We start from the raw sequence: 27,834 nt of genomic DNA on the forward strand, positions 1-27,834 counted from the left end.
ACTGCTGCTGTGAACAACCGGGCGAGGCTGCTTCATTTACTGAGATTTAAGACCTCAGTGGCCAGGACCTCATTGCAGCACCACCTCTAAATCCAACTGCAAAGGAAAAAGGAAACACGGAAAGGAAGCTATTGTTTTCTGTTTTCCCAAGGGGACCCCAGCCCAAGCCATTGATGCATTCGGAATTCCCAGGCAAGCCAAGATTCAGGGTGACCATGAACCTTGTAACCTGTGTTTTTTCCTATCGATTAAAATCATGTTTTTCATTGCCTTTGGTTTTTTTTTAATCACGGCAGGCAAGGTTTTTTGTTTTTGTTTTTGTTTTAGTAAAAACACAGTCTAAGGCTTGGGTCCCAAAATTTCAATATGTTTTGTCCTGTCAGATTACCTGTTTCCTCTTCAGTTTATTTGTGATGTAAACCTCACCCCATTTCTGCTCTGATCCTGGGACCATGCCCAGCTTCCAGCCTTCCCGGCCAGTATGTCAGCACATTTCTAAAGGCAGTGATAAGGATCACAATTTTAACAAAAACCTAAACACCTCGAACGAAATCAGCCTCCCCACCACCACCCCCTCTCCAGTGGCTTATTAAAATCAACTTGAAATCAAAACCATAGCAAATGTCCTTTTTCTGAATTTGTAGCCTCAAGGTGGATGAAATGGTCAGATATTTGCCTTTTAGGGTTGCCTTAGGAAGAGCTAACAAAAGGGGTGACAGTCCTTAAACAGCTGCTTGAGGAGGACATCTGCCTGTTTTACCAGCTATTCAGTGCTCAGGGCTTGCCTTGAAAAGAGCATGAGGCAGCCAGTTGTTATATGGCTTTTGTCTTAACGAAGACACCCATTACTGTCGAGCCATAATGTGCAGGAAGCCAGCTGTCAGGGCTGTGGCGCAGGCCCCTCTGGGTGGGAGGCAAGGGGCGGGGGGAGAGTGTCTGTGGCCAAATTCCCTTTTAGACACCTGAGCCTGACTGGCTTTGTAACCAGAGAGTTTTGTGTCATGTCCCTACTTCCATCTTCCCTGAGGAGACCTGAGGCCCTTCTTGCTCTCCACCCTTGGAGGGAAAGCAGGGACATCTCAGGATCAGGATTCCTTGGTTTGCAGCTCCCTAAGTGCTGGGCTGGACTGGGCTGGGCTCTGCGACGGCGGCTGGCTGGCATTTGGCACTCTGAACTAGCGCTTCCCTTTGAAATCTACCCCCCTCCTTTTTTTTTTTTTTCTTCAAACCAGGTATGATGATGTCAAACGTGATGCTGATGCTACAGTTACAGACACGGCCCCTGCTGGCGCAGCCTCTCTGATTCTCTCTTCCTCTCCACGTCCAGCCCTGGGCTTTTTCAGACAAGTGCATCTCCTAACCAGGTCACATTTCAGCCGCGACCCACTATCCGTCTGTCACCGGAATCAGACCGCAGGAGGAAGGCTGAGGAAGACAACGGCATTTGCTTCGCCAACTGCTGGGTGGGAGGAAGGACATTAAAATACTGCAGAAGTCAAGACCCCCTCCCCAGGTCAAACCCAGACCACGATGCGCGCTCCGGGCTGCGGGCGGCTGGCGCTGCCGCTGCTGCTCCTCGCCGCAGCCGCCCTGGCCGAAGGCAACGCCAAAGGGCTCAAGGAGGGCGAGACACCCGGCAATTTCATGGAGGACGAGCAATGGCTGTCGTCCATCTCGCAGTACAGCGGCAAGATCAAGCACTGGAACCGCTTCCGAGACGTGAGTATGCAGGGCCGCGAGGGCCGGGGTAGGGGTTTGGGGAGTGAGCTTTGTAGCAGAGACCCCGGGGCTGGGAGCAGCGGCTGCACGTCGCAGTTACAGGCTCCCGCAGCCCAGCGGGCTAATAATTGCACACAGAGTAAACAACGCGCACCCATCTTTCCCTGTGTTCCCCCTTCCCTCGGCCCGGGAGCTGGCAGGCTTAGGACCCACAGTCCCACACCCGCCTTAGGCGAGTCCCGGCAAGGAGTTGTTCAGCGGGCGCGCGCTAACCACAGGGTCTCCGGTTCAGGCTGGGTGTGGAGACGGGTGCGGGATGCAAGAGTGGTGCTGGATGCAAGGGGGTGCAGGGAGGGTGGAGCGGGGGCCCTGGCTTGAGCTGGGCCTCCGACCTACTCCCCTTCTGTTTTGGGGGGGTGTACCACCCCTAGGTGTGCCCGCGACTGGGTAGATGCTGCAGGCTTCACATACGGGCCATTGCAGAAGGGACAGGTCTGGGTGGGGCCGGCGGGGAAGGTAGCATCGTCTTCCGCTTGCCCTCTGTTCCCATCTTGGGCTTTGGGGGAGGGGAAACAGAAGGGGACAGAGCCTGTGGTTGGTGTTGGCGGGGGCGGAGGGGGGAGCCTAGCAATCCTCATAAGGCGGGATGGTGAAAGGCGTGTCCGGGATGAGGGGCGGTGAAGGCAGTGAAAATACCAGAGGCCACTTCTGGGTGGCCGCCAGGGCCAGGTCTAGGGTCCCCTTGCAGAGGGACGCGAGGACGAAGGGAAGCTGGTTTTCCAGGACCCACCTTTCATGGGGCTGCGCAGCCCAGAAGAGGGGGCGCAACTCCAGAGGGAAGACTCTGTAGCCCAGTGGACCTGAAAAGCAGAGGGGAGAGCCCAGAAGCTGGGTCTGGGAACCCCTCGTGGACGCCCACCGGAACCCCGGCTTAACCTTGGGCCGAACTTTGCAGGGTGGGGGATGGGGAGGCGGCTGCGGAGGAGCCAGCGGCGCTGCAGCACTTTGTTTACAGGCACCTGTAGATCAGAAGGGAAACCGAAGGCTGCTGTGTTCCCAGTAGGGGAAGTAGGAGTTGGGAGGGCAGAGGGCGTGGCTGGGACCCAGAGAAGAGGGGCGGGGTGGGGGTGTGAGGTGGGGGATGGGCCCGGATGCTCTGGAGGAGAGGAATGCTGGTACCTGTCCCCAGAGAGCCTCTTCTGCGACCCCAATTCTTGCTCCACATTCCCCAGATACTCTCACGGACCCACCTAGCATAACACAGCTACATCGTGACCTTTCTTATCTTGTCTTAAATTGTGTACTTCCAGAAGTTACTTAGCAATGTTAAAACACACATGCCTCATATGATACCCAGCCAAATGATGGAAAGAGGCAGAAATACGCATCTTTTTGTTACCGTGAGACAAGTGACTCGTTATCTCCAGAGTCAAACTTGTAGGTTGTAATTCATCAGAAAGGCTTGCTTTCTACCTGGTTCTCAGGCCTCAGTGGCCTGGGCCTCAGGGTGGGTGGTTTGCCCCACCCCATGGCTGGTCCAGCAAGGCTTTTCCTGAGTCCCCTGCAGGCCCAGCACAGATTAACTGCAGTCTCCTGCCGCTGCCTGGGAAGCAGCCCGGCCACAGCAGTGAGGGGGCGACAGCAGGCCAGCCCATCCAGAATCCATGTGTCACTGGTCCAGGCCTCCCTCTGACTTGCTGGCTGTTGGACCTTCCAGAATGGACTGGTGAAGGTCAGAGGGAAAAGAAATGCTTAATCAGAAGAGTAAAAGTTTAAAAAGAAACGATTCCTCTCTGTCTCCCTTCATCCACCTATTTCCAATAGCCTACTCTGTGGGTGAGGATAAATGACCGACTACTTGACCCCCTGGCACAGAGCTGCCCACCTGTCTTCCTGTATTGGTGCCAGTCACTTCCCCTTTCCTCCCATGCTTAGAAGAAAGGCTCTAGATTGAAATCCTGCAGGACTTTCCCCATAAGATTCATGGAAACTTCAGGGCACGGATTGGTTTGAATGGCCTCAGGCTCTTATAAGGGAGATTTATTCTAAAACCCCATTTAAAGTAGCCCTGTGGGAGAACAGGTTCAGGGAGAGAAGGAAGACAAGGAAGGCTGGGCAGGGGGTCCTGGCTCTGGGGATCCTTTGGCAGCTTCTGCAGAAATGCAGGAGACTGCTAGCTCAGAGCCACTGCATTGATGACTCCAGGGGTGCCTCTGTGCAAATGGCGCCCCCTGGAGTTGTGCAGTGCACAGACTACACAGGGACTGTGCCAGGACTGCAGGCATTTCTTATCCCTCCCTTGTTAGTAGAGGCCCCACTTCCCACCCTAGGGACTGAAGGCCCTCTCTTTGGGCACAGTAGCAATGGGCTTTACGTACATTTTATCAGACAGGCTTTCTTGAAAATATGCTCCTTGGCTCCTGGAAAGAGAGATAGGAGTTTCTTTTGAACCTCTAAGGCATTGCCAGGTTGAACCTAAATCTTGTTGATAATCAATCACAAAGTGGTGGAGGGCCCCCACTTTGGGTGGAAGGGAGGTAAGCAGGAAGAGTGGAATATTTTGGGGGAATAGGACCAAGGAGTTAGTAGCGTGGGAGAGAAAAATGTCTCATTAAATGGTGTGGACCGAATTGCTGTGGGGAGATGGAGGGAGTGACATCGAAAGGGTCAGGAGAACGAAGAAGGGAAGGAAAGCGTGGGCCGTTGCTCCAGCTTGGAATTGGTCTGAGCTGGTTAGCAGGGACTTCAGCTTAGCATTCTTTCTCTGAGCGCTAGGATTACTGGGGAGGTAGGGGCCTGTCAAGGATTTATCGGCAGAGTAATCCTCCCCTCCAGTGGGCGCAGGGCTCTCACATGTGTGTGGATAGATCTCTTCTAATGCCTGGTGCCTTGCTGCTGGGGAGGAGGGAATTTCAAGTCAGAGGAGATGGGGATCTGGCTGTGTTCTGTGCTGGGCAGGCCTGGAATTTTTGGAGCCCTGCTCTTCGGTGCATCCATCTCCAGATTCACTCCCTGAAGAAGTGGGTGGGATTTTACTGCAGTCTTTGGAACAAAGCATCCAGGTCCTCATAGAAATGGACACTTGAGAGGAGACAGGTCCATTACACAGCATCCAAGAGCTAGCTGGGCAGCACTGACTGTTCTTTTTCTTCTTGGCTTTTCTCTGCTTTATACTCCATTTCTATTAAATTTTAATTATGTTTATGAGTGTCTAGCACAGTGCTTGGCACCTGGGAGGCACACAGTTAATAAATGTGGAATCACTGGTTGCAGTGAGTGCTTACCTCTGTCTGTCCCTGTGGTCAGCATTCTATACGTGCTGCCTCTTGTGCCCCACAATGATCTGTGAGGTAGTTATCATTACTTTAGAGTCCATCCCTGTTTGGTTGAAGAAACAGAGGCACAAGCTGAGTATCTCATCCACAGTAAAATAGCTAGTAAGCGGCAGAGCTGGGATTTGAATCCAGGTCATCTAACTCAATTTTGCTTTTCAAAGAAATCTAGGCTAACCCTCAGTGGAAATGGAAAGAAACAGTCTACCCTGGCTTGTGCCCTGTGAGCTTAAGGATGTCCTGGGCAGGAGTAGTACCTCCTAGGAGGGTGGACCAGGCTCTCAGTGTCTTTGGGAGCCTGCCACCAGCCTGCTCCATACCTCTCGGCTTAGCGACTCTCCAGAGGCAGCTGTCCACCCAAGAGAGGCAGGAGCGCAGGGTGCTGGGAGAGCTCTGGTCTGGAAGTTGGGAGATCTGGGTTCAGGTTCTGACCCTGCACTGCATGGCCATGTGATGCCAGGTACATTACATGACCTCTCTGAACTTCAGTTTCAGTCTAGAAGATGGAAACAGTTGTATAAACATGAAGGCATCTTGTGGGAGGGCTGGAGGGCATCCATTTCAGGCAATACCCTCCAGCCCCCTAGAAAAACTACCAGATGTATCAGCCTCTCTGGGGCTAGTCCACACCATGCATCCGTCTCCATGAGAACGACATCGATGTATGTTCACTAATTCACTCACTCACTGCAGATCTGAACACCAAGTAGGCCAGTAGCAAGTTTCAGCCACAAATATAGCCAATAAGGGGCTCACTTGTTACCATCCCACCCTTCCCCCTCCCCTCCACACCTAAACCAGTGCAGGTGTGGGAATGAGTTTCACAGATGTTTGCGGGTAAGTGTGGGTGTGTAAGAAGAACCCCAGAACGGATCAGAATGGATTCCATCTTTGGGGTTTGGGGATGGGAGGCTGGGTCCTGGCCTCCTCCTCCACCCTGGTTGCAAACCCTCTCCCACACTGGAGGGGCTGGCATCGCCCACAGTGGTATCAGCACAGTGAGGGACTCTTGTACGCCCAGCGGGGCTCTGATCCTTGGGAAGAGAGCGAGAGAAGGGCCCTCTTCACCTAGAGAGGCTGTTTTATGCTTCTCTTGGCGTCCGGGCTGTCTGAAGAGGATGGCCAGCCGTCACCACCTCCTCCATTCTGTAGAAGGTCAGAAAGCTGTTGGAGGAGTAGAAGAGCTCTAGCCTGCCTCAAACCCTAAGGCCCAGGGCATGCCTTCTTGGGGGAGCCATGTCACGTTTCTGGCCCTTGATCTCCCCCTTGGTTTAATGGACAGTCCTTATCAGTCTGTGACTCCAGGCAGATGGCACTGAGGCCCATCAATAGCTCCTCCACCTGCACAACATACCTCACCCACCCGACCCCACCCCTGCCACAGGCTGGACAGCAAGGCTTTGGGTTTAGGGAAGGGATATTCTTTGTCCTCTTGAGGAAGTATCTATGACTATATTAGGGTAGGGTATGTATTAACTAGAGACTAAGAAACATGGGAAATGAGGCCTGGTGGCAACCTGGGGCCAACACCAAGCCGGGGATGGGCACTGCTGCTGTATGTTTCCCTGCAGGTGTAATGTGGGTCTTCTTAGGTCTGTACACAAAGAAAATATGTCTAATTTTGGTGGGCAGAACCAGGCCCAGCTGCAAGCTGTAGGGTGATATGATTTTCACAATGACCCAGCCTCTGACCCCCTTCCTTGGGGCTCCTGCAACAGTTTTTGGCCATAAACTCATTTGGCACATATTGGTGCTGCTCGTGGCATTGCTTACACCATGGGCTTGCATCTCAAGAGTCCTCCTGTTGGTATTTTAAATATGTGTTTATCACGTTCCTCCCAAGGCAAGTCCCTGAAGGCAGGGTCTGGGGACAGACTGCTTTGTGACCTTACCAGCCCATCCTCAGAGCATTGCATGGGGTTTATGTGCACATAGTAGGTGCTCAGTATAAAGTATGTGCTGTGGGATGTGAGAGCCAGAAAAGATCTTAACTACCCTGTCCTCTGAGCACCTCCCTCTTTTCTCCAGGAAGCAGCACTGTGGGCTTAGGTGGCAGAGGGCAAAGGGGGAGCTGGGGCTCTGGGCTGAGCCATGCTGGTTATTTGGGGACCTTGAGACATTGGGACAATCACGACTAGAACCCCAGCACCCTGACTCTCCAATGATTCATTTGTAGGATAAGGGAATGAATGATGCTGTGAAGGAAGATTGTTCCCTAGGCCTCCCTGTTCTCCCCTGTGTCTGTGGGCCTGGACTTGGCTGCAGCCACCCTCCCCTTTTTGCCTAGGAGTAGGGGGCTCAGAGTTTCCCCCCACTTCAGTGGGCCCACAGAGAAGGCCGCCCCTCCATCAGACCTGCAGGTAGGTGAGCTCCCTCAGGTGGAGACCAGGTTCCCTGAGGCAGGGCGTCCTGTCCCTGCAACTCTCGTCCCCAGCATCTGAGAAGAGGTCAGGGCTGCACATAGCAGGAAAGATGAGCCAGGCCTGGCCGGTATCTTACTCCTGCTTAGTTAGATGCAACCTGCTGACTCCTTCCCTGATCCCTTTTCCCTTGCTCAGGTCAGAGGAGGTGGAAGAGTCTGAACTTAATCAGGCTCCTTTTCCCTCTTGTCAAAGTCTCAGTTTGGGAGAGTTGGGAGGGCCATCTGTGGAGCCTCAGGAGCATTTGGCACTAAGCACTGAGCCCCCACATTTTATAGGTAAAGAAACAGATCAGACATCTGAGAACCCCTCTCCCCTCACGGCCTCATGCTCTTTCACTATCCCGTGCCTTGGTTTCCTCAGCTCCAGTCTCTGGCCCTCCTCAGAAATCCCTGAGATTTAAATCTTACCCCCGACTCACGCTCCAGAAAGGGAACGGAGGTCCTGAAGCAGCTCAGAACAGAACTCCAAGCCCCCTCTCCCCTGTACCTCTTCCCTGTTCTCTGCCTTCTACGGCCCCCTGGAGCTGCCACCTGGACCAGAAACCCAGGGACTGGGGTCATGGCCTGAGGTGCCCCAAGCGGTGGAGACAGAATCTGGGGTTGGGGGTGTTGGCGTGGGCATATGTGAGGCCAGGTAGAGCTCCTGGCATGCAGAGAGTGGTAAGCACATTTTTATCCTCCAAGGAAATTCCTCTGAGGGGAGAGGAGGTGGGAGGTGGGGAGTCTGCCAGATACCTGTCTCCGTCTGTTTGTCCAGGCATCACACAGTCTCAGCCGCGCCCTCTGAGAGAGGGGCAAATATGTAGTGACTGCCTCCCCTCCCAGCCTCCTCTGCGCCTTCTGCCTGGGCCTGTGATGGGGGTGTCAGGCCTCAGCTGAGAAGGAGCCAGGAGGCCCGTTCTTCACCCTTCCTCATTCCTTTCTGGGTCCCTCCCTCTGTGCTCCCCAGCTGTTTGCAGGGAGGGGCAGGAGGAGCCCCCGGTCACAAGCTCCCCCACTCCTGGGCCTTCTCGGGGGGCTGGGTTCTCTCAGAGTTCCCTTCGCCTAAGGAATGAGGCAAAAATATTGCCAGCTACAGGGCCTTTCATGGGTCGAGGGAGGCCCAGCCCACTTCCATTTCTACAGGTTCTTGGTCTATTGAAAAATGAAGAAATGCCATAAGAGGGTTACAAAAGTTGTGGTTTTGTGGGGAGGGTATATAGCTCAGTGGCAGAGCGCATGCCTTGCATGCTTGAGGTCCTAGGTTCAATTCCCCAGTACCTCCATTAAATAAATAAATAAAACTAATTACTCCCCTCCCCACTAAGAAAAAAACGAAAAAACTTTTTTAAGTTGTGGTTTCTTTAAAGTCTCATGATGAACATCTTTTGGTACTGTCCAGGTGCCTCTGGCCGTAGATCCTCATTTGGAGATGACATCAAAAGTCTGCACTCGAGGCCCCTGGTGACTGTGAGACCTGGAAGTGCCTCCTGCCCACCTTGTTTCCCAGGCTCCCACCGTGTGTGCCAAAGAACCCGGCCTTATTGGTCCTGTTTTGTGGCTTTTGAATGTAGACAGCTTCACAGTTTACAAAGTGCTCTTACAGTCTCACAGCCATTACCACACCGGGGCCTTCCAGGGAGGAGGGCAAAGGAGGGGGGGTCCAGCAAGGGCAAGGCTCTTGTTAGCAGTCAGAGGCCAGGCCAAGCGAATACCCAGTGCCCTGATTCCACGTTGGGTTTGGGGCAGGGGTGTCAGCCTCCCCCTCACCTGTGCTGTAAAGAGGTAAATGGAGATTTGCCCAGGTGATTTCTAGCCCTGGGGTGCTGCTCTTTTGCTTGATTCACTGCTGCATACCATCCTCCCCAACCAGGTGGAGAGGCTGGGAGAGATTGGGTTAATTCAAGCTGTGAAGTGAGCTGGTGATTTGGGTGCTAATTAAAATGACAGGAAGTAAACAGCCCTTGGAAACACCCAGCATGTGCCCCCTAAGCCTGGCTAGGCCTGCGCACTCACCACCATCTCTCCCCCAGCTTGGCACAGTGGGCCCTGTCTCCATGGCAACGGGGCTGAGCTGCTGAGATCAAAGCGGGAGATGGGTTAGCTCCAAACCAGCCGAACCAGGGGCATGTGAGAGGGGTTCTGGAAAATGCTTGGAGAAGGGGGGTCCCCAGGTGTCTTCTCCCACCACTGCCAATCCCTCTGCTCTGGCTGCAGGACCCCCTGCCTGGGGGTTGGAGCAGAGCTGGTGTGGTGGGAGAAACCATCCATGGGCTGAGATTGGGCTTCCTGGGCCCAGCCCCTGGCTTGGAACTTTCTTTATCTGCTATTTACAGAGCAATACAGAACCCTGGTTAGGAGCACAGTTCGGGAATCTCAGTTCTGGGGGTGCCAGTACTCTTTTGTTGTGCTTTTTGATGTGTGATCCTGCATAAATCACTTAACCTCTCCAGGCAATTTTATCACCTGAGAAATGGGATAATAATAGTAATTTTTCTCTTAAATTGTTATGAAGATTCCAACGAGCGAGTGGGTATAAAGTGCTTAGCATAATGCCTCCCACATGGTAACTGCTGAGAGATGTTAGCTATTATTAGGGTACTTTTACTCTCTGCCAGGTGCTTGGCACAGACAGGTGAACTTTGTATGGTCTGTACCTACAAGGAACTGGTCATCTAAATTAGGCAGGAGCAATGGCATTGCTTGGTGTAACCAGAGAAATAATAAACTTCTACCAGATGCAGTCTACCTGAAGAAAAGCTAGATATGGGGTGGGGTTAGGGAAGACAGTGCCTGAGCCAGGTTTTGAAAGATGAATAGAAGTTCGGGGGCTGGATGCAAACACAAGTTCCCAAGACGGGAGAAGGCTGTGCCAAAGTCTGGCCAGGCTGAAACATCTGCTGGAAGGGCATGGGGCTGGACTAGCCAGGAACAGATCAAAAGAAGGTGGATTTTCTTCTGTAGGTGACCGGGAACCAGTGAGGGTTTAAAAAATATATTTATTTTTTTCACCTTCATTACATAATACATGTTCATTATAGAAATTTTGGAAACTTGGGAAAAGGCAGAAAGATGCTGAAATTCTCTGTATTCCTCTCCCCCAGAGGAAACTACTGTTAACATTTTGGTACAAATCCTTTTTACCTAGTCACCTTCAAACATTTTTTTTTTTTTTCAAAATGAAAGCAAGTTGTATATTCAGTGAAGGATTTTAAGCAGGGAGAAACATGATCAGGATTATGTTCTAGAAAGATCCCTGTGGCTGCAGGGTATGGAAGACGGTCGGGGGCAGGGAGAGCTCAGAGGAGATGCTGCAGTAATTGAGGCAGGGTTGGCAGGGTGGGACCAGTGGTCGTGGTGAGGGGAGGGCAGGCCAGAGGGACAGTAGGAGGTGGACAGGACTTGGCTTGATGTCATAAACTAGAGGAGGGTGGATTGATGTGTGCTCCAAAGGAAAAGGCCTGGAGTTGGAAATCAGGAGTCGGGTTCCAGCAAGCGGGCCTGAGTATCTGCCTTGTGTGAGTTGCTCTCAGAGGGTGGAGAATAGCAGCTCCTTTTCCTCCCTGAGGCCCCATGTGAAAGGTGAAGCAGCCAGAGAAGATAAAAGCATTAGACACGGGAGGCAGAACTGGAAGGACCTTACACCTGAGAGCTGTCGCTGTGGGCTCACTCAGCTGCCTGCCTACAAGCACCAGGGGTGCCCTGGGAGCCGCCGCCCAGTGGGCTCAGGTGGTGCTTGGACGGTGGAGGGTTTAAAAAGCTCTACCCGCGGTTCCAATGTGCAGCCATTGCTGAGAGGCACCCACAGGACACAGAAGAGGACGTGTCACCCCAGGAGGGCAGGTGACTTGCTGAGGACACACAGTGAACCAAGTTTAGGGCAGACTCCAGGTTGCAGTTCTTCTCTACCTGTTCCCCTGGCTCCTCCCAGTTCAAGACTGTTCCTCATAGAGGGTTGTGTCAGGAAGGGGAGTCCTGGCCTGGCTCCTCATCTGTCTTGGGACCTTTGGCCTGTTGCCCTGCCTCTCTGAGCCTCAGGTTTCTCATTTTTTGTGGGGCTGATCCTGTCTGTCTTGCCCAATTTACACGAGTGGGAGAATAAAAGGAAGACAGACATATGTGAAGAGGACTTAATTTAAAACATCACGAAATACATGCCATGGTGCACTTGTACATCCCTAATCCCTTCCCACGTGCCTGCCCTGTGCTGAGCACCACTGGGTACAGGGCTGGTCATGGTTCGTTCTACTAACAAGGTAAAATAGATGGCTCTTCCTTTGCCTAGAACTTTGGATCTCGGCCTATGGCCCGTCTCCCCTCCGACCTGACCCTGGCCCCAGAGTACTGGAGATGGGCCCTTCCAAATCCCTGTTACTCAGGGAGGGACAGGGTTGACTGGCAGCAGAGCCAGGGCAGAACTTGGCCTCCTGTTTCCTTAGAAGACCCTGGTGCCTTTATCAGACCGTTTCTCACAATTGCTAATGAGCCCACTTGGGTGCCATAAATAGACACCACTGTGTTGAAAGGCATTACTCACACTTGCCAACAAACACCTCTTTTTCAGCTTATAGATGGACCAACCCACAGCTGACCTGGGGGCTCCTCAGTGTGTCCCTGGGCTGCGCCCCCAGAGCAGCCATTCCAATGCCACCCACAGGACTTCCTCATCATGCTCTGCCCCCCACCGAGACCCCTTGGTGGCCACTCCTCTCACACCTTCCCTGGTCTCTGCTCTCTGGGTGGTGGCCTCTTCCTTCTGCACTTGCAGGGGCTCCTCGTGTGGCCTCTCCCTGCCCATTTCCTGCCCCTCCAGCATTTTCTCCACCTGAAGTCTCTGGTCTCTTCTTCTGCCACAACAGCCTCCGTTTGAGTACTTTGTGGACACCAGGCACCCCTCACACACCCTCTCCTTTAATCTCCAGGTGGTCCCGGGACATAGCTGCTGAGCTCCTTCAGGCCAAGGTCTTGCCTCGGGTGTGCTGGCAGCCAGGCGCGGGCTTCTGTGTGACTCCAGGGCCCTCTCTCCTCCTCATCCCGCTCTCTGGCCGGCTGCTCCCATTCTTCTGGGATTCAGAACCACTTAGGATTCCCCCAGCCTCAGCCACCACACTGGAGACAAGGAGCTTAGCTAAAACCCAGGGCGATGCTTGTATACAGAAGGGGCTCCGTCCCTGTATCCCAAACCAGGGGAAGGAGTCTGACCCTCAAGCGGATGGAGATGGCTCTTTCCCACCAGGGCTCTAACAGGCAGCCGGATGGTGAAAGCCCCTTCCTTAGAGCCCTCTCTTCCCTCTCCCCACTTCCACCTGGATTTCTAGTCAGAAGTTCTTGGTATTGATCCTTTGAGAACCTGCTTTGCACTGAGTCCCAAAGGCTTCTGCTCCCAGCCTTGTTGGAGGTTAAGGCAGGGCCGGAGTGTGGGAGCGAGTGAGCAGGCATCGAGGCCCTCCCTGCTCCAGTTCAGGTGTAGGGGGTCCGGGGGCACAGAGACCTTGTTGGCTGAGGGAAGGTGACTCACACCAGCCACTTCCCCCATCCTCTTCACAGCCTCACGCCCACTCCCCTCCCAGAGAATAATGAAGCTGATGGGGAGACCCCAACTCAATGGAGACCAGTTCCTACTTTTGCCCCAACCTTGTAACCCTGGGCTCTGCCACTTGGTCACTCTCAGCCTCGTTTCCCATCTGTGGTGGAGTGGACACCAGGGAACAGACCCCTCCACCCTGACGAGTTCCTGGAGAAGAAGGGCTGGGTCAGAGCTGCTGCTTTTGGCCCTGGCAAACGAAAGAAATGGTGCCTGGGTTCCCTGTCAGCTGCCCTGCGGTCTCCTTAGAAGCTGACCCAGGGGCTCAAGAAGGCTCTGGCCATGCCCTCTGGAATCGGGTAGGTGCCTGAGCCAGGAGCCTGGGCTGGTCTGTCCAGTGCCCAGAGGGCTGCCCAGGCCAGGTTCCCCAGAAGTCCCACCTGTGGGCTTCCTCCTGCCTGCTCCTGGGCCCAAGGACTGCGGGACACTTGGCTGCTTGGACATGTATGTGGGGGCAGGTGTGGGCAGAGTGAAGGGGGAGAGGGAGAAAGAGAGAGGAGAGAAGGGGAGGTGGACAAATAGATGCTCAGAGACACACGTGAAAGCAAGACAGAGACAGCAGAGGCCTTGCCAGCCAGGCCCTCACAGGGAGATGTCCGCTGGTCTCTTGCCCTCCCCACTTCCTTCCCATCCCACCTGGGCCTCTCTCTGAGGAAGAGGCAGGAAGGCCAAGCCAAGGGAGAGCCCTGGCCTCCACGTTTGAAACTGGAGGCTGCTCTCAGAAGTGGCCTTTGTTACTTCATTTGTAGATAAAAAGCATCTGGCATTGGGTGAACTGCCTTGAAGTATCCTTTCCTACAAACACCCAGCACACACTGTTGCTCCACATGTGTGCATGTTTGCAGAGGCTCACAGACGAGGACACACATACCTGCACACATACGAGCTCTAGGGCACAGGCCTGTGAGCGTGCACATGTGCACCGAAGGCCCAGTGGACTGCACACACGTGTGCAGAAGCACACACTCAAGTGCACACCTGACCACAGCATGCTCTACCTGGGTGTGATGCCAACTGCCTGCTCAGCCTGGTCCCTTTCTGGCCTCTGCCCAGGAGGCAATGTTGATAAGTGCTCTTACCCCTGCCTGTTCCTCTGATGCTTGTCAACTTTTGGGGGACACATCAGAGACCTCAGAGCCCTGTGGGTGCCCTCCTTTGTGCTGCCCCCATTGGGGTGCCCTCTGGCGCAGGAGCCCCATGCCTCTTCCCCTGACCTGACAGGGATCTGGCCCCTTCCCCACAGTGGGGCCTTTGCCCCCATCTAGCACAGCACTGATCCTTGGATGGGACTCAGGATGGGGGGAGCAGCTGCCCGTGGCTCCTCCTGTCCCCTGCCCCCTGGTGCCTGGAGCCCCATCCAGAGGAGGCCAGCAGCTGTCTCCTGGGCATTGCTTCCTCCAGTCCTGAGAAGCTCCCTGCCACCATGCCTGCTGGAGCTGCCACCAGGAACTCCTTGGGAGCTGTTTGCTGGTTTTCACCAGCTGTCTTTGCCCCACAGGGGAAAGTAGGGAAACTGGAATGAGCTGGGGTTTGTGCCAGTGAGCTAGGCTAGGTGGGAGCTGCTCGGCCTCTGACCACTGTGGGGTCCACAGGCCCAGGGGAGGAAGAGAGGTCTGTGCTGGGCTTTGGGAGACCGGGGTTCTGAGGTGGTGGGACCTGGGTCAGATCATTTCTTGTCTCTGGGCTTCCCGGCCTCTCCTGCACACAGAGGGGCCTGGGACACATGACATCAGAGGACTTTCTTAGGACCGTCTGAGTCTGAGGATTTGGAGCTGGATGGTGGTAACTGAGGAAGCCATTGGGAGGGGCTCTAGCTCCTCTGTCTCTCAGGGCACCATCTGAGCTCTGCAGGAAAGTCACACCTTGAGTGAAAAATAGTCCTCATGCAGCCCAGAGGAGAGGTCTTTCCTGCCTCACTCTCACAGTAGGCAGGTGTCAGGGGAGGAAACTGCCAAGGGAGGACCCTGGCCAGGGGAGAGAGTGGCATTTCTGGAACAACGAGGGCCCAGGCATGAGAATCACTGTTCCCAGGATGTGTGGGCCCCTCAGACATCCGTCCTGATGGTAGAAGCGGGGCTGGGCCATTGGGACCAGCTTCAGAGCCTCCAGTAGAGGGATGGGCCTCACTCTCAAAGCCATGGGTCTCACCTCTACTGCTCCTAGGGCCAGCCCTGAGTGGGCCCAGATCTGAAGCTGTCTGTAGTAAAGACATAGGAATACTGTCCTCCAATTGGAGGCCATAGAGGTCAGAGAACTGTGGCCATTAAAGACCATTGCCCACTGTCCAATCACATGATGTGGCCTCGGGAGCTCTGGGACCATGTGGTCTGAGGGTGGGCCTCACACTGAAATCCTCATCTCTCCCTCTCTCCTCCTGCTCCATTGCCTGTGGTCTGCTGCTGCTTCCCGATCCCCAGGAGGTGGAGGTGAGTACTGCCTGGGGCTCCACTGCTTATGTATCTGCAGCTGCACACCCTACTCCCTTTCTCCCTCTGCAGCCTCACCCTGATTTCTCCTTCCCTGAAGTATCCTGCATGGGAGGGGCATGGGGGATAAGAAACTTACGGGAGAAGCTGGAAGGGATTCTGGACATTGGTTTAGGGGGTTAGATTCTGGGGGAGGGAGCTGGCAGGGCCTGGGTGGACAGGAGTCATCTGGGAAGCCACAAGGATGATGGCAATTGGCATGTGGCAGCAGTGAGCCAGCTATCTCTTCTGTTGGTCCTGGAGCTGAAGTTCAGCTCTAGGATGTAAATCTTAGCCCTTCACTTCTCCCTCACCCACTCTGTCCTCTAGGATGACTACATCAAGAGCTGGGAGGACAATCAACAAGGAGATGAAGGTAACCTGCCCCTCCCAGATAGGGGAAGATGACTGACACCCTTGAGGACTTGAGACCAGAGGGCAAGTCCTGACTGTGGCCTTGGAGGCTCTTTGGGGAGCCAGGCCCTGATAGGGGTAGGACTTCTGAGCTTAGGAACTCTGGTTACCAATGGCTGCTGGAGAGAGGGGCTTTCCAGCTGAGAAGTGGGGCTGGGGGTTCCTGGGCTCTCTGGCACTGGTTCCCAGGTGACTTGTGTCCTCACCCTGTGTCCCTACAGCCCTGGACACCACCAAGGACCCCTGCCAGAAGGTGAAGTGCAGCCGTCACAAGGTGTGCATCGCCCAGGGCTACCAGCGGGCCATGTGCATCAGCCGCAAGAAGCTAGAGCACAGGTGAGGGCCTTGGGTGATCATACGAATGTGTATTATCTCACACAGTTTCTGAAGGCCAGGAATCAGACATGGTTCTATTGGACCGGTTCTGTTGGACTGGTTCTGGCTCAAAGACTGTCAGGAGGTTATAGTTAACATGCTGGCTGAGACTGCATCATCTGAAGGCTGGACTGGGGCTGGAGGATTCACTTCTGAGCGCACTCCCTTGGCTGTTGGCCCTAGTCAAGTGGACCTCTTCATAAGGATGCTTGAGTGTCCTCACAACATGGCAGCTCGTTTCCTGTAAGGTGAGTCATCCAAGGAAGAGAGATCAAGAAGAAAGCCACAATGTCATTTATGACATCCCAGAAGTCATGCATTGTTACTTCTGCCACTTCTGTTTGTTAGGAGTGAGTCATAAGTACTGCCACACTCTAGGGGAGGGGAATTAGGCTCCATCTGTTGAAGGGAGGAGAGTCAAAGAATCTGTGGACATCATTCAAAACCACTACACTGTATGAGATTAGTCACCAAATAGTGGGACACAGGGCAATGCACATCTCTTTGGGCCTTGGTGTCCATATCCATAAGACAAATAGCTTGGTCCAGATAGTTTGAGGTTCCTTCCAGCTCTGACATGGAACGACCTCATGAAATATTTAAGGTTGTAGCTTCTGAGGCTCTCAGAGGAGGGAAGGCGTGAGGGGCATTTGAGGCCTTAGCTCCAGCCCAAGGACAAGACCCTCCCTGACTCCACGACTCCTGGGGAATCATAGAATCAGAGACCAGAGTATCGGGGTTGCAATCTTAGATGCCTGTAGGGGCCTGACAGGTAATGGAAATGCATGAAGGGAGCTTGGTGGCAGACCACTCTGGTGAGCCAAGGCCCTGGGGAAAGTCAGGACCAGGACTTCCATATCTTCCATTTCACCTAGGCCAGGAATCCAGGTTTTTATGTGAACTCTTCCATTTTGCAAATGTTGGTGAATAACCCAGTTAAAAACAAACCTCCTGGTGGTCAAACAAAATGAATCTACAGGACACATGTGGCTGGCAGGCTGGCAGTTTGCAACCTCATTTGGTCTGACCCCTTATGCCAGTGTGACGCCATTCCAGCTGAACCTGGAGTTGCAGCCTGAAAGCCCAGCTGGAAAGGGGAAGCTGGGGTCTGTACTCTGCCCTGGGGCTTCTACCCTTATGAGCTAGGGGAGGATCTGGCTGGGGTGATGGGAGGGTGGTCAGGGACAGGGAGGCAGCTGCATCTTCCATAGCTCTGCAACAACGGCTTCTTGTTGGAACCAATCTTCTGAACCCTCCCTTCCCTTATCCCTCTCTCATTTTTGCCTCCATCCCTGTGCTCTTCCATCTTGCTCCTCCTGTAGGATCAAGCAGCCTGCCCTGAAACTCCATGGAAACAAAGACACCGTGTGTAAGCCCTGTCACATGGCCCAGCTCGCCTCGGTCTGCGGCTCTGATGGCCACACTTACAGCTCGGTGGTGAGGAGCCCTGCCCCAGGTGGGGTGGGTGGGGTACACCTGAAGCTACCAGGAGCTCAGCCAGGCCTTCTGTGGGGCTCCCGGTGCTGACGTGGGGTCAGCGCACTCAGTGTGGTCCACCACACTAGGGGCACTGAGCCTTGGGCTGGGCTGCCCAAGAGTCTGAGCCAGACCCTGCCCTGACCTTGGGCAGGTGCAGTGGCGGGCAGGGCCTGGAAGAGGCAAGTAACTGTAAGTCAGAGTAGGTGAGGTTCATGAAAGTACCGAGGGCAGTGGAAGGAAGGAGCTCTGCCGTCCAGGTGTTGGGGGTTGAAATCTTTCCATGGGCGGATTGCCACGTGGAGAGGATACTTCACCAGCAAGTACCAGGCATTCTGGGGCAGGAGGAAGTTAATTCTCCATGAGATGATGATGTGGGAGGAAACAGTGGTTGGGGGAACAAATACCCAGTTTATGGGATTTTGGTGAGGGTTAAATGAGACAGTATTTGTGAAAGCATTGTATAAACTTTAAAGTACCATGGAAATGCAGGGACTGATTGTGAACGCTTCTCCTAGAAGTGAGGAGTTGCTCTGTGTTTGGAGGGCATGGACTGTTAGCTGGGGTTGGGTTCCGAGGCTTAGGAACCCTTTTGGGGTGGGATACAGATTTAAGAGTCACCGCAGTGGGTGATGGTTGAAGTTGGGGACGGGATGAGGTCACCCTGGGAGAAGAGAGGGAGAGAGAATAAGCAGGGAGGCTGAAGTTGCATGGAGGAGGCAGGGTGGAGGGGAATTGCAGCGAAGGCAGGCAGAGCTGATAGAGGAAGAAGGAGAGCCCTATGTCACACCACACCAAGGGCAAAGCGAGGTTTGGGCAGGAGGCTGTGGTCTGAGGGTCCTGGCGCTGCTCAGTGGGGAGGTGAAGGTTATGGGGAGGTCTGGCATCCATCCCAGCCGCATGGCCTTGACTGAGTCACTGGGCCTCCCTGAGCTTCTGTGTTCTCTGCTGAGCATGAGAAACACAATTCCTCCCTCACAGAGCTGTCGGGGACCAGGTGAGATGATGTAAAATGCCATGATGACCCACTTCTTATGAGCAGTCATCCCACGGGGAGAAACCAGATGAGACCGGGGAAAATGCTCTGAAGGCAAGGGACAGATGAGCCCCTCTCGGAAACTGACTAACAGCTGCAGCAGAGTGTTTTTTCAGTAAAGGCCAAGGAATTAGCGGACGTTCAATAGCCAGTAGCTGTTTGTTATCAGGAGAGCTGCGGAGGTGACTGGGAAGGCCATGAAGGGAGGGGCCTGTTGCCCCTGACCTCTGTGCACCCGTGGCCTCCAGAGGGACTAGGATGGCCCCTCTGGGCTGTTCATGGGTCTGTCCCTGCAGTCTCCAACGGGGAAGGCAGATGTGGCTGCGGGGTGGGCTGGAGGGTACCCCCAGCAGTGCCTCACGTCCCTCAGCCCAACCTTCCTTGTCATGCAGTGTAAGCTGGAGCAGCAGGCGTGCCTGAGCAGCAAGCAGCTGACGGTGAGATGCGAGGGCCCCTGCCCCTGCCCTACAGAGCAGGCCGCCACCTCCACCACCGATGGCAAACCAGGTAATGATGGCAAACCAGGTAGCGAGTGCTGGGCCACAGCCAGGCTGGGAGTGGGGGGCGGCTCACCTCCAGGGCCCCTGGGGCACTCCCTGCAGGACCCTGGGATGATACGAGAGGTTTGCAGCACGAAGGAAGTGGCAGCAACAGGGACAGGCCTGAGAAACCTGTGGGGCTGTAGGTCTGGTTTACACAGGTCAGGAGGGCTCAGGCCTCATCACAGGGAGCCCTTACTGTGTGTTTTCAGTGCTGGGGAGTGAGGTGGAAGAGGAAGATGGGAGAGCCTCTGATTTCCAACTCTCCTCTGGCGTCCTTGACCACCACCCAGCCCCCTGGCCTGTAGGGCAGCAGCACCCCAAGCTGGGACCATGCTTACTGCTTCACCCCACCTTCATCCTCCACCCCTTTCTCCTGTTCTGCCTGCAGAGACGTGCACGGGTCAGGACCTGGCTGACCTGGGGGATCGGCTGCGGGATTGGTTCCAGCTCCTTCATGAGAACTCCAAGCAGAACGGTTCAGCCAGCAGCGGGGCCAGCCCACCCAGTGGTACAGGAGCTGATGGCTCTGTCTGGGAGGAGGGCGGGAGATGGGGAGACAGGTGTGCATTGGGGCCACCTAGCTGCACTGAGAACACCCACCTTTTGCTCCCTCCTGCTAGACTCTGAGCCCCTCAAAGAGCTTAAACCACAGAACAAAAGAAGGTGGGCATCAGCCAGACAGGAGAGATTCAAATTAGCCCATGGAAAGAGCTTCTTAAAATGGGTGGAAGGAAGCTAAACCCTGAACTGGGTAGCTAAGGGAGGGTAAAGAATTATTTTCCCTCAAGGGCTTTCTAAACAGGGTTTTGACTGGTTTGGATGCAGTCTATGCAGAGGCAGAGGGATGGGCCTTCAGCCATGGTTAGATTCTGAGCTGCTCTGACCCTGAACAGAGGGCTGGGGCTGATGGAGAGGTGGAGGGATGGATGGACAGAGAGATGGAGCTGTTTACCTTGAGCAGGTCTGAACTGCAGCCTTCTCCCTAGGGCTGGACAAGAGCCTGGGAGCCAGCTGCAAGGACTCCATCGGCTGGATGTTCTCCAAGCTGGACACCAGTGCCGACCTCTTCCTGGACCAGATGGAACTGGCTGCCATCAACCTGGACAAGTATGAGGTCTGCATCCGCCCCTTCTTCAACTCCTGCGACACCTACAAGGATGGCCGTGTCTCCACCGCTGAGTGGTGCTTCTGCTTCTGGAGGGAGAGTGAGTGTGCCCCTTCCCCAGCCCCAGTCCAGCTCTGCTGTGTAGGCCCTGCCCCTCGCTCCAGGCTCTCTTTGGGAGTCGGAGTGGCTCCTTCTTGGCTACCTTCTCAGGCCCAGGACTCCTCCAGCGCTCCCTACTTCCTGCATTCTCTCAGAACCTCATCTGCTGGAGCCCAGGGAAACCAGCATTTGAACTCCCTTGCTCGGCAGGCAACAGCGTGGATTTTGTGGGTTCTGAAGTGTATGCGCTTTCAGAGGCCTTCTTTAAGGAAGGGTATTAAAAACTACAAATGTAGAGAGTGGATATAGCTCAGCAGTAGAGCATATGCTTAGCATACATGAGTTCCTGAATTCAATCCCCAGTACTTCCATTAAAAAAAAAAAAAAAAGAAACTGCAAATGTAACATTTCTAGGGCCCCTTGGCAGGCTCAGAAGGGGCTGAGGGATCCTGAAGCTGAAGCTACCTTGGCTTCTCAATGTTTCCACTTTGGGGCCCATCTCACAGTATTTGCCCCAAATATGTGACTATGTAGGTGATCTTTAGCCTTAGAGATATGGTGTCATTCGCCAGCTTTGTATATCCTGAACTAGAGTGGGACTTGTGCTTAGAGATCACCTAGGCCAAGTGGTAACTACCGTCGATGGGGAACTGAGGGGTCAGCTGACCAGCCCGGCCCGGAGGTGCTCTGCCTCTGGTGTTTGGCCTGGTTCCAGCTGTGGCCGTGTTGGGGGAGAGTCACAGCACCTGTGGCTCGAGGCTGAGGCCTCTGCTAGGGCTCTGCCACATGCTGGTCTGGGGCCCTGGGCAGGCAACTGAATCTTTCCAAGTTCAGTTTCTTCATCTGAACTGGGAGATAACAAGACTTCAGAGACAGTTGTGAGGATAAAGTGAGAACATCTGGGTGCAGAGCAGTAAATCACAAATCCCTCTGCACAGATCTTCTGTGCTATCTGCACAGCCCCAGTGCTTTTACTTCCCAGCCCTTTGAAGCACGTTCTGTCCGTTCTGTACAGCAGCCTTCTCGGGCAGGAGGCTGGGAACTGATCTCATTTTGCAATCTGCCAGGGCTCCCTCTGGGAAGAGCTCGGGGACTTCTCAAGGTCACAGACAAGTTAGATTTGGCTGCCAGTTATTTTCAGGCTCCCGTCTAATGTTCCCTCTAGTCTTACTTTTCCTCCAGGGCCTCTCACCCTGGAGAATCTGTGCCTTCACCCCACCTTCTCTTCTGAATCCTGTTTACTCATCCCATGAGTTCCTGACACCCTCAGAGAGCCCTGGGCTTCTTGGCAACTTCAGCCCATCCCACAGCCTCCCCCAATCGGACCCTGGGTGTTCTTATCCCTGTGTCACTTTGGGGGACCTTAGAAGGATCAGTGCATCCCACCACCCCTGTGGGGCAGCCCTGTGTCAGAGCCCAGGAATTTTCATTGTGCACAGCCCCCTGCCTGGATGTCTAAGCCTTGTGGTAGCACTCAGGGAGTCTTCCCAGCACCGTGGGACGGCCCTCATCAGAGACTGCTTCTCTTCCCTCAGAGCCTCCCTGCCTGGCGGAGCTGGAGCGCATCCAGATCCAGGAAGCGGCCAAGAAGAAGCCAGGTGAGGGGGCTGGGCTCAGAAGGGGAGGCAGGTGCCTCAGTGTTCCTCTGAGGCCCGGAGGTTCCAGTCCCTGGGTATCATGGAAGATGCTGAGCCCAAGAAGGCCCCGGCCTGGGAAGACAGGAGAGGGAAACCCTCTTCTTGTTTTTAGCCAGTAGGCCAAGGTCTTCCAACTGGCCCCTCAAAAAGTGTGTTTTAATTTTGTGCCTAATTTTGTGCCTGTTCCTGCCGGGGCTGGAGGTGGGGCTACAGAAGGTTCCTAGACCCCTCCATTCAATTCAGTTCAGCAGGGATGTATGCAAAGCTCGAAGGAGCCCCACCCCACCAGCAGATACTCATGTTCTCAAGCAAACTCTTGCGTGCCAGCCCTGGAGAGAGAACAGCCAATCCAGCCCAGGTCAGAACCGATGGGCAGGAGAGACTTGATCCCTGGCCTCATAAAGCATGCAGGCTACTTGGGGAAACACAACACACCAGTTGACAGACCAGAAAGACAGAGTGACCAGTTGTGGCTTGTGTACTCATGATGCTGAAGGAGAGCACAGTGGACAGAAGCCAGCCTGGGGATCACAGAGGTCTAAGGGCTCATAGCTCCTGAGTGCAGCTTGGCATTTAACGGGGCGATGAGACCATTGCACCTGAAACCAGACACTGGAACCTCCTGCAAAGCCATATGGACCGAGAGCCCAGTGGCCTGTAGGGGCTGGCATTAGTGCCACTTCTGCCAGGAAGCCAGGATCTTCCTCCTGGCTGCAGTCCTGTCTGGTCTGCATTCCTGGCGCACACAGCGTACGTGCTGGGCCTAGGGCGCCCGTCCTGTGGTGCCGGGTGTTATCATTTTTACATATCTCAGCCCCCACCCCCAAGTAGGCAGAGTCTATCTCTAGAGCTCCAAAGTGGAGATGTCAGCAGACACCTTTGAGTGGACAGAGGAGCAGCTGCTCCGAGGCCTGAGGGAAAGTGGATGGGCCCTGAAGGCAGGTCAGAGTCAGAGGGCTGGGAGGAGAAGCCTGGGCGTTGTGGACAGGGGTCAGCCAGGCAGAGGAGTGGCCGTAACACCGAGGGCTCCCAGCACGATGAGGTCAGACTGGCTATCCCATAGGACTTGCGAACCGTGGGGATGGATGGGAGCCCTCGAGGGGGCTGAGCAGGTGGTTTTCTTGTTTCTGGTGGGTTGAGCTGAAAGAAATGCTGGCATCCAGCCCTGGACATCTGGACTTTTTGGGTGGTTATTACCTGGACTGGCTGGGCTCTGGTGGGTTCTGGGCCCCTGTGCACCCCAGGCTCCACCCCAAAGCCCTGCTCTGAACCCTCGGGCCTGCCCCATTCAGGAGTCTTCATCCCAAGCTGCGATGAGGACGGCTACTACCGGAAGATGCAGTGTGACCAGAGCAGCGGTGACTGCTGGTGTGTGGACCAGCTGGGCCTGGAGCTGACCGGCACCCGCATGCACGGGAGCCCCGACTGTGGTAAGGGCCAGCAGCAGCGAGGGCCTAGCTAGGGCCTCGAGGCGGGATTCCCTGCTGGTGGGGGTGAGGCAGCCAGCAGGGTCCTAACCTGCCCCTTGGCTTGTCCCCCTCACAGACGACATCGTGGGCTTCTCAGGGGACTTCGGGAGCGGTGTTGGCTGGGAGGACGAGGAAGAGAAGGAGACGGAGGAAGCAGGCGAGGAGGCGGAGGAGGAGGAGGGCGAGGCAGGCGAGGCGGATGACGGAGGCTACATCTGGTAGAGGGCCCGTGGGCACCGTGGCAGGCCAGGGTGCCAACGGCCGGGGGATGGGCCAGCAGAGACCTGCACAGAAGCAGGCAGCTTACAAATGGATTGGGAAAATACAGTTGGAAGGACCTGGCTCTACCAGAGAGGACTGGATGTGTGAGTGTGTGTGTGAGTGTGAGTGTGTGTGTGCGTGGCATGCACTGACCAACGTGTCCTTGGTCCACACATTGGCTTCCTTGTAGTTTTCTCTCCATTTGTTGATTTTAAAACACATTCACACTCATACACACACAGCAAGGTCAAAACTGATTAAGTGAGATGCCCCCTGCCAGCCCCCCAGCCCCATCCAGTCCTGCCCTGACGCCTTGGGATCCCTTGTCCTGATTTGCTACCCTCGCCTCAGCCAGCCCTGTCTTCTCTGGCCCCTGCCCTTCTCCCTCCCTCTTCTGGAGTCAAGCTCTGGCCTGTGAAATGAGTCCCCATGGCAGAAGGGAGGGAGGGCAGGGAGCTGTCTGCTGGCTGATTTAGTTGTGATGTACCCCCCCCCCGGGCTCAGACTAAATGAGCCAGGACACCCACCTTAGAGAGCCCTTTCCCTTTGCTGGACTCTAACTCAAGCCAGTGTGAGCACAGGTGGCTGGGAAGGAGCTGGGGGTGGAAAGTGAGAGTCAGGGCAGGGAATGGCCTTGCCAAGCTGTTGGGAGAGGAGCGTAGGGCGGTGGGCGGTGATGGGGAGAAGGGGTCAGCTTGGCAAGGAGAGTCTGCTTTTGTAGATCCAGGCAGAGCTCTTGGGTGTGGAGTCAGGGCAGCCCTGAATGTCAGACCCTGGAACAGCTCTGGCTCCCAGGTGGGGGCCTGGCCTGGACAGTTCTGTGGAGGCAGCAGGCAGTTGTGATGCAGGTGAGGTCCTCCTGGCCCTGTGAGGGCCACACCTGCCCCCATACCCCTTGCTGGGGTCCCCTGGCCCATTCCAGGAGCCCAGGATCAGAAAGCAAGGTCTTAGCCAGTAATGTGTGTGTGTGCACGCACCTCCTCTGCGACCCCTTAATAAGTGCTCCTTTCCCATCCAGACCAACCAAAAGCATCCCTGAGACCCTGTGAAGGAGTGGTGGGGAGCTGCAGCCTTCTGCCCTCGGAGACCATGACATTTCCCTATCTCTCCTCCTCAGGACAGGCCATTTCCAGCCCCACTCCTCCCAGCCCCTGGGCTCTCCCTCTGTCCCCTCTGAGGGTCCCCTAGGGCCACTCTGGCGGAGGGGCTTCTCCAAGTTGAGGTGTTTGGGGTTGTGAAAAGTCAGAGGGAACAGGTCTGAGGCAACCAGAATCTGAGGCCACACCTCACTGGTCCCCCAAATCTCCTTACCAGGCAGGAGCCAGGGTGGATGAGAAGACACCCCATGGGTTTTTTTTTTTTTAAACTCTATCCAGTTCTCCCTGTTGAAATCAAAATTTCTTAGCCTTTGGTAAAGAATTTCTTACCTGGATTTGGGCCTCTGATGACCTTCATTGTGTGGTGAGCACAGTGCATGCATGTGTGTGTGTGTGTGTGTGTGTGTGTGTGTGTGTGTACATGTGTGTGAGCCTAGGGACCATCCCTGGGCACCTGGCATGTGAGGAGGGGCACTCTGTGTGCTGGGTGGTGGCAGGTGTGGGGTCCTGGGCAAGCACCCCAGCCCGGCTCCGTGGCTTCTGCAGAGTCCGCTGCTTCTGTTGGACTTTATGGAAGAACTTCACCCATCCACCTCTTGACTCCACCCTGGAATCAACATCTTCCAAGTCCTCCCTTGGGGGAAATAACGAAACTCCAGTTAGCCCCATGAACCGCTTCTCATTCTGCAGCACAGTTCTGGTCATTAAGGTGTCGCAATGTTCCAGATCCCCCGCGTCCCGTCTCCCCTCTCCCCACTCCGTCCTCCCACCCCCTCCTCCCTCTGGTCCCCGGCTCAGTTCAGGGAAACACCAACGGTCCACGTCAGCCCTCTGCTCTCTGAGCAGCCTCTCCTCTCAGAGCTACTTGAAACTTCCTGCTCTTGCTAGGATTGGAGTCTGTCTGTCTCTTCCCTCTGCCCTGGCTCAGACTTCTGGAACTGTCCCCTGGGGCAGCACTGGGGCTGCTGGGGTGTTCTGGGGTGGGGAGGGGTAGAGAAGGAGGCGTGGCCTTCTCCTTTCGCTGCCACCCTCCCCTTCTGGGGTCACATGTCCCCTCTGTGTCCCTGGGTCTTCTGGTCGTGCACGTTTTTATGACCTTGTAAATATGTTTGTAGAAAGAAAGCAAAAGCGCGAAACTAGACCCCGGTGGGACTCAGGGGTCCAGCCTTGCCCTGTCTCTGAAGCCCCTACGCTGCTTTTCACTCCACTCTCGGGGACTGAGGCCCCCCAAAGCCAGACCAAGTAGCTTGTGCCCAGTGGACTGAAGGCCTCCGAGTGACTTGGCAGACCAACTGCAGGTTTCCTCTTGAGCCAGGTTGCAAGGTGGTCCCTCCTTAGCTCCTCAGACTTGTGCCCCCTGACCAAGCTGCCTGCCACCCAGTCCCTCCCATGTCCCTGTACTCGGTGTCCTCTCTCTGTCCTGTCCCCACTCCCCTGCTTTAGGCAGGCAGCGGAATTCAGGCCCTGTGGAAAGAGCTCAACTGAATTTTCAAAGAAGTTTCTTGCCTGGCCCCGGAGCTGCCCTTGGCTGCCCCAGACGTGCTTGCACGTGGGTCTGGGAGGGACAGGTGTGTCTCAGATAGGGGAGGTTAGAGTTGGAGCGAACACATGTGCCTTGGGAGACCACTCAGAAAGGGTTCAGGGGCAATGAGGGAGGAGGTGTGGGAGCTCAGGAAGGAGGAGGAGGGAGGCCACGCTGATGAGAGCATGAGGGGGTGTTGGCCCCCTGGGGCTGTGACCACATGTGGCCAGTGGTCACACTTCCTTCCTCGCACCAGCCTGCCTGCCCACTCAGCCTCTCATGAGCTCCATCTGCTTTCAGCTTCACCTCTGAGTAGGTGGGGATCCATTGGGATCAACATGGGAACCCTCCATTTCACCCCAGCCTCACTCTCAGCCCTTGGGGAGAATGATGGCTAATCCACTGACCCCTGGCGTCGTCCTGAGGCTGTGGGCTGGCAAGGGTCAAAGGGAAGAGACACTGGGGTTGCAGAAGGAGACTCGAGACATCCAAGGAAGTCCCAAGCAGAGCAAATTGCTTTATAGCCTGAAGCCTACTTAAACTGTGTTATGTGCAATAACTGAGCTTAGAGTTAAGAATTGTGTTCAAGTGCTTGGATTTCCGTCTGTATATTTAAGTGCTGAAATCGTATCTCTCAGTAATTTTAGATGTCTTTTAAAAAAAATCGAAAAACAAAGTGTTAGACCGTGTCTGTGCATTGATGGGCACTCTAGCGTCCCGTGGGTCACCCCACCCTCTCTCTCTCCCCTGTGCCCCCCTTCCCCTCACCCCCAACCCCGCCTCCACTTGGGGACCCCGCCTCGTGTTGTCTTTATCTGCCTATTAACTCAGCCTAAGGAAACAAGTACACTTCACACATGCATAAAGGAAATCAAATGTTATTTTTAAGAAAACGGAAAATAAAAACTTTATAAACACCACCTACTGGCACTACTCTGATTATTTCCCCGCCTTGATGTCATTTTTCATAAAATGAGGTCCCAGGGTACAGGCTTGTGGCCATCACGCTTCGCTTATTCGCCTTCATAACATTAGACCTTCGAGAGGGTGGGGCTGTGAGGAGGGGCCTGATTCATTGAGGGGAGCACCAGGAGCAACTTAGAAACACTTTGGGTATTATTGCAAATATATGTGCAGTTTATATTTGTAGATCTGCCAGTAAATACAGCTATATCACAAAGCAGAGATCAAACTCTAGGTCCTACTTATTTTCGTCCAGCCTGTTATGAACATTTCCCCCGTCATTAAAAATTATCTGAAGACATGAGTAATAGTTGCATGATATTCCAGAATATGGATG

General features: G+C 54.7%; 2 protein-coding genes across 3 annotated transcripts in view; both read left to right on the forward strand.

Moving 5' to 3' along the window:
- Nucleotides 1-1,368, forward strand: part of ASCC1 (activating signal cointegrator 1 complex subunit 1) — an 87,770-nt gene extending 86,402 nt beyond the window's left edge. The window contains exon 11 of the transcript XR_004316061.1: nt 1,233-1,368. The gene's annotated coding sequence lies outside the window, so the exon portion shown is untranslated. The remainder of the gene's footprint in view (nt 1-1,232) is intronic.
- SPOCK2 (SPARC (osteonectin), cwcv and kazal like domains proteoglycan 2) lies at nt 1,316-27,454 on the forward strand. Of its 2 annotated transcripts, XM_006181153.3 has the most exons (11): nt 1,322-1,719; nt 15,454-15,462; nt 15,832-15,877; nt 16,137-16,251; nt 17,613-17,727; nt 19,195-19,309; nt 19,733-19,852; nt 20,331-20,549; nt 22,084-22,146; nt 23,478-23,615; nt 23,731-27,454. In XM_006181153.3, exons 1-11 carry the CDS (start codon nt 1,531-1,533, stop codon nt 23,874-23,876), a joined length of 1,275 nt encoding a protein of 424 aa, XP_006181215.1. In that variant the 5' UTR covers nt 1,322-1,530; the 3' UTR covers nt 23,877-27,454. The 2 variants fall into 2 exon arrangements, with proteins under 2 accessions (XP_014411739.1, XP_006181215.1); XM_014556253.2 differs by lacking the exon at nt 15,454-15,462 and having other exon boundaries at nt 1,316-1,719.
- Nucleotides 27,455-27,834: the final 380 nt, after the last annotated feature.

The sequence above is a fragment of the Camelus ferus genome, chromosome 29, assembly GCF_009834535.1.
Source record: "Camelus ferus isolate YT-003-E chromosome 29, BCGSAC_Cfer_1.0, whole genome shotgun sequence".
Classification (NCBI taxonomy): Eukaryota; Metazoa; Chordata; class Mammalia; order Artiodactyla; family Camelidae; genus Camelus; species Camelus ferus.